The sequence below is a fragment of the Colobus angolensis genome, unplaced genomic scaffold, assembly GCF_000951035.1.
Source record: "Colobus angolensis palliatus isolate OR3802 unplaced genomic scaffold, Cang.pa_1.0 Scaffold89, whole genome shotgun sequence".
Classification (NCBI taxonomy): domain Eukaryota; kingdom Metazoa; phylum Chordata; class Mammalia; order Primates; family Cercopithecidae; genus Colobus; species Colobus angolensis.
This window is the reverse complement of record NW_012122820.1, coordinates 3,814,851-3,819,310: the sequence shown is the minus strand read 5'-3', so window position 1 is coordinate 3,819,310 and position 4,460 is coordinate 3,814,851. Positions and strand designations below refer to the sequence as shown.

Sequence of the window (4,460 nt, the reverse complement as noted above, 5' to 3'; positions counted from 1 at the left end):
GAGGAGCCCGGAGCCCGCCTTCGGAGCCACGGCCCAACGGCGGCGGCGACTGCAGTCTGGAGGTGAGCGGGATACGGGAATGGAGTCCCAGGCCTGGCCTGGGCACAGGCGGGGAGCGAGGCCTCCGGGCGCGGAGGTCAGGGCGTCTAGCAGCAGGGCACGGGCCACGAGTGGAGGTTTGGGCCACACGGGAAGAATCTGAGCCAGGGTGCAAGTGTTTTCTGCATCCAACCTCCTGGCCGGGGCCTTCTCACTACTTAAAGCGCCCCTTGGCCTTCCCTGGAAGTCTGACCTCTGCACCCTGCCCACGGCCTCGGGAGGGCGGGGGTGGCCTTTCTTAGGCCGACTGTGGCTGAGATGAAGACTGAGCTTGTACTGCGTTGAGTCAAAGACCAACCTGCACACATAGTCCCCTGCTCCCAGGCTCTCTCACCACTAGGCAACACTGCCTCCGTCTTACCCATTTGCAGGGCCCTTCTCCTGGTTCCTGAGAACGCAGCAATATTTCCCCGCTCAGGACGGAGGTGGCTCAGAGGACCACTCTGGAAGTTTCCCGGGCAGGAAGGTGTTGGCAATAATAATATCAGGCTGGTCAGGAAGTAGAAGAAAAAATTAAGACCTAGATATCCTGTGGAAAAAGAGGAATCATATCTACTGATCGATGCGGGGAGAGAGGGAAGCCTGGGAAGATCTGAAGTGAAAGTAAAACTGAGATTTGAAGGTGGAGGTGTGGAGGGCCTGTGAACTCTGCAGATGACAAATGTCAAAAAAATTACAGTTGCTTTTCAGGGAGAGAATAAGTGTCCTAAAAAAGAGACAGCCAATTCCTCTGTCTCCCAAAGTTCCATGAAATAGAATTACACAATTTTGCTTAATGGTAGAGTATTCCATGTATCTATTAAAATCAACAAAAGGCTGGGTGCAGTGGTTCACACCTGTAATCCCAGCACTTTGGGTGGCCGAGGCGGGTGGATCATCTGAGGAGTTCAAGACCAGCCTGGTAAACATGGTGAAACCCTGTTTCTACTAAAAAAAAAAAAAGTTAGCCTGGCGTGGTGGTGGGCGCCTGTAATCGCAGCTACTCGGGAGGCTGAGGCAGGAGAATCGCTTCAACCCGGGAGGCGGAGGTTGCAGTGAGCCTTGAGATCAGGCCATTGCACTCCAGCCTGGGTGACAAGAGTGAAACTCCCCCTCAAAAAAAAAGAAAAATTAAAAAAATCAACAAAAGACTTTAAAAAAAAAAGACTATGCTGTTAGCATTTTAGAACCACCTTAGTGTATTGATGATAGCTCATTCTGGTAGTAAGGAGACAGGGGTTATAGTCTTTTTTCTGGAAAAGAAATTAATAAAATGGCATGCTTAGAAAGTTAAAATATGTATAACCACATGCAAGTACTAAAGTGCCACTGTCTAAATACAGTACGAATTGTAAAAGAACACATTCTTTTTAAATTAGAGCAAGTATAATAGCCTGTGAAATAAATGTCACCCTCTAAAGTTGTTCAGTGAACAAGCTGCACAACTTTACGTGGGCCTTCAATAGAGGTTTCCATTTTATGTGAGGTTTTGTAAACTGGGAGATGATTTTTCCAGTAGTGTGGCAATAGTACAACCTGCCTTTCTTCCCTGACTCTGTGTGCACTGGTCCTATTTACGAAGTAACATAAAAGTTAAAAGGCTTGGCCAGGTGCGGTAACTCATGCCTGTAATCCTAGCACTTTGGGAGGCCGAGCCAGGTGGATCACCTGAGTTCAAGACCAGCCTGAGCAACATAGTGAAACCCTGTCTCTACTAAAAATACAAAAATTAACCAGGTGTGGTGGCGGGTGCCTGTAATCTCACCTACTCAGGAGGCTGAGGCATGGGAATCGCTTAAACCCAGGTGGCAGAGGTTGCAGTGAGCTGAGATCGTGCCACTGCACTCCAGCCTGGGTGACAGAGTGAGACTCTGTCTCAAAAAAAAAAAAAAAAAAAAAATTAAAAGGCCTTATCTTAGAATGGATTGTGGGATCAGAGTTTTGTCAGGACTCCTAACTACCATATGCTTTCCTATTCTAGCATCTTCCATTCCTGTCCATACAGTCATTGCAAGTGATCTATTTATATTCTAGTAGGCAATTATAAAGATTTCCACATATTTGTGGCTATCCCATCCACTTCTGTAGCTAAAGATTCTGAAGCTTCAAGAAGGAGATCTTTGTCTATCTCCAGCCCAGTCCCATTTTTACCCTTTGAATTGCTTCTGTCTGCTGTAATTTTAGCCTTCTTTTGTCAGTAAAGCTTATCTCCTTATTATCTGAGGTCTTTACAAAAGTCCATGGAGTGTTTACCTGGGCCTTTAGGCTCATGTTCCTGATCATATGAAGAGGAGCACCTTTCTCTAAAAGAACCTCTTCTCAGCCTAAAAAATCTCTAACATCTTGCTGCGGTTTGCATTTTCCAGGGTCGACACTTGTGATTCTCAATGGAGAGTGAAAACGCAGATTCATAATGAAAACCAGCCCCCGTCGGCCATTGATTCTCAAAAGACGGAGGCTGCCCCTTCCTGTTCAAAATGCCCCAAGTGAAACATCAGCGGAGGAACCTAAGAGATCCCCTGCCCAACGGGAGCCTAATCAAGCAGAGGCCTCCAAGGAAGTGGCGGAGTCCAACACTTGCAAGTTTCCAGCTGGGATCAAGATTATTAACCACCCCACCATGCCCAACACCCAAGTAGTGGCTATCCCCAACAATGCTGATATCCACAGCATCATCACGGCACTGACTGCCAAAGGAAAAGAGAGTGGCAGCAGTGGGCCTAACAAATTCATCCTCATCAGCTGTGGGGGAGCCCCAACTCAGCCTCCCGGACTCCAGCCTCAAACCCAAACCAGCTGTGATGCCAAAAGGACAGAAGTGACCCTGGAGACCTTGGGACCAAAACCTGCAGCTAGGGATGGGAATCTTCCTAGACCACCTGGAGCCCTTTGCGAGCAGAAACGGGAGACCTGTGGTATGTGGTCTTCCAGGGAAAGGGGTGAGGGAGCCCAGCCTTTTCTCTCCAGTGGCAAGGTCTGTAGTCAGTCTTGATGCTTGCAACAGTCAGGCATCTGGCCGAGCACGGTGGCTCACCCCTGTAATCCCAGCACTTTAGGAGGCTGAGGCATGCAGATCACTTGAGGTCAGCAGTTCAAGACTAGCCTGGCCAACATGGCATGGTGAAACCTGTCTCAACTAAAAATATTTTAAAACTAGCCAAGCGTGGTGGCACACGCCGGTAGTCCCAGCTACTCTGGAGACTGAGGCAGGAGAATCGCCTCACTATGCTGCCCAGGTCAGGAGGAGGTGGCTGCAGTGAGCCAAGATCACACCACGGCACTCAAGCCTGGGCGACAGAGCAAGACTGTGTCTCAAAAAAACCAGAACAATCAGGCATCTAGCCTGAGCCAATGAAAGTCTTGTCTTCATCCTGAAAGCTTGACCCAGCTCCTTTGGGTGCTGTTGAACGGGTTACAATTATAATTTAGAATTTCTGTTGCTTTCTTTATGTTGGGAAAGGATTATCTCTGTTAATCCTTCCCATTGACCCAAAAGAAAGTAAAAATCATTTTCCTTTCTTAAAAAAAACTTGGCTAGGCGTGGTGGCTCACGCCTACAATCCCAGCACTTTGGGAGGCCGAGGCAGGTGGATCACCTGAGGTCAGGAGTTTGAGACCAGCCTGGCCAACATGGTGAAACCCCATCTCTACTAAAAATACAAAAAATTAGCTGGGCATGGTGGCAGGCCCCTGTAATCCCAGCCACTTGGGAGACCGAAGCAGGAGAATTGCTTGAACCCAGGAGTCGGAGGTTGCTGTGAGCCAAGATGGCACCATTGCACTCCAGCCTGGCCAACAGAATGAGACTCTGTCTTAAAAAAAAAAAAAAAAAAAACACAACAACAACAACAAAATTTCTATTTAAAAAAATGTCTTTATTTATTTTTTTTTATTAAGAAGGTGTTTCAGCTGGGTGTGGTGGCTCACGCCTGTAATCCCAGGACTTTGGGAGGCCGAGGCGGGCAGATCATGAGGTCAAGAGATCGAGACTATCCTGGCCAAAATGGTGAAACCCCGTCTCTACCAAAAATACAAAAATTAGCCAGGCGTGGTGGCGGGCGCCTGTAGTCCCAGCTACTCTGGAGGCTGAGGCAGAAGAATCGCTGAACCTGGGAGGCGGAGGTTGCAGTGAGCCGAGATTGTGCCACTGCACTCCAGCCTGGCCACAGAGCGAGACTCTGTCTCAAAAAAAAATAAAAATGAAAAAAAGAAGGGGTCTCAAAAAATAAATAAATGAGGAAGGGGTCTCACTATGTTGCCCAGGCTGGTCTCAGACTCCTGAGCTCAAGGGATCCAACCATATGGGCCTCCCAAGGTGCTGGGATTACAGGCATGAACCACAGCGCCTGACTTCATTTTCCTTCTTTTTTTTTTTTTTTTGA

The 4,460-nt window shown here is 48.1% G+C and overlaps 1 protein-coding gene across 1 annotated transcript in view; it reads left to right on the top strand.

Annotated features, from left to right (window-relative positions):
• Positions 1-3: 3 nt before the first annotated feature.
• The window catches only part of FOXM1 (forkhead box M1), a 31,607-nt gene continuing 27,150 nt past the window's right edge, over positions 4-4,460 (top strand). The window contains exons 1-2 of the mRNA XM_011931097.1: positions 4-62; positions 2,445-3,052. Of these exons, the coding sequence (XP_011786487.1) occupies positions 2,492-3,052 (561 nt within the window). The 5' untranslated portion in view covers positions 4-62; positions 2,445-2,491. The remainder of the gene's footprint in view (positions 63-2,444; positions 3,053-4,460) is intronic.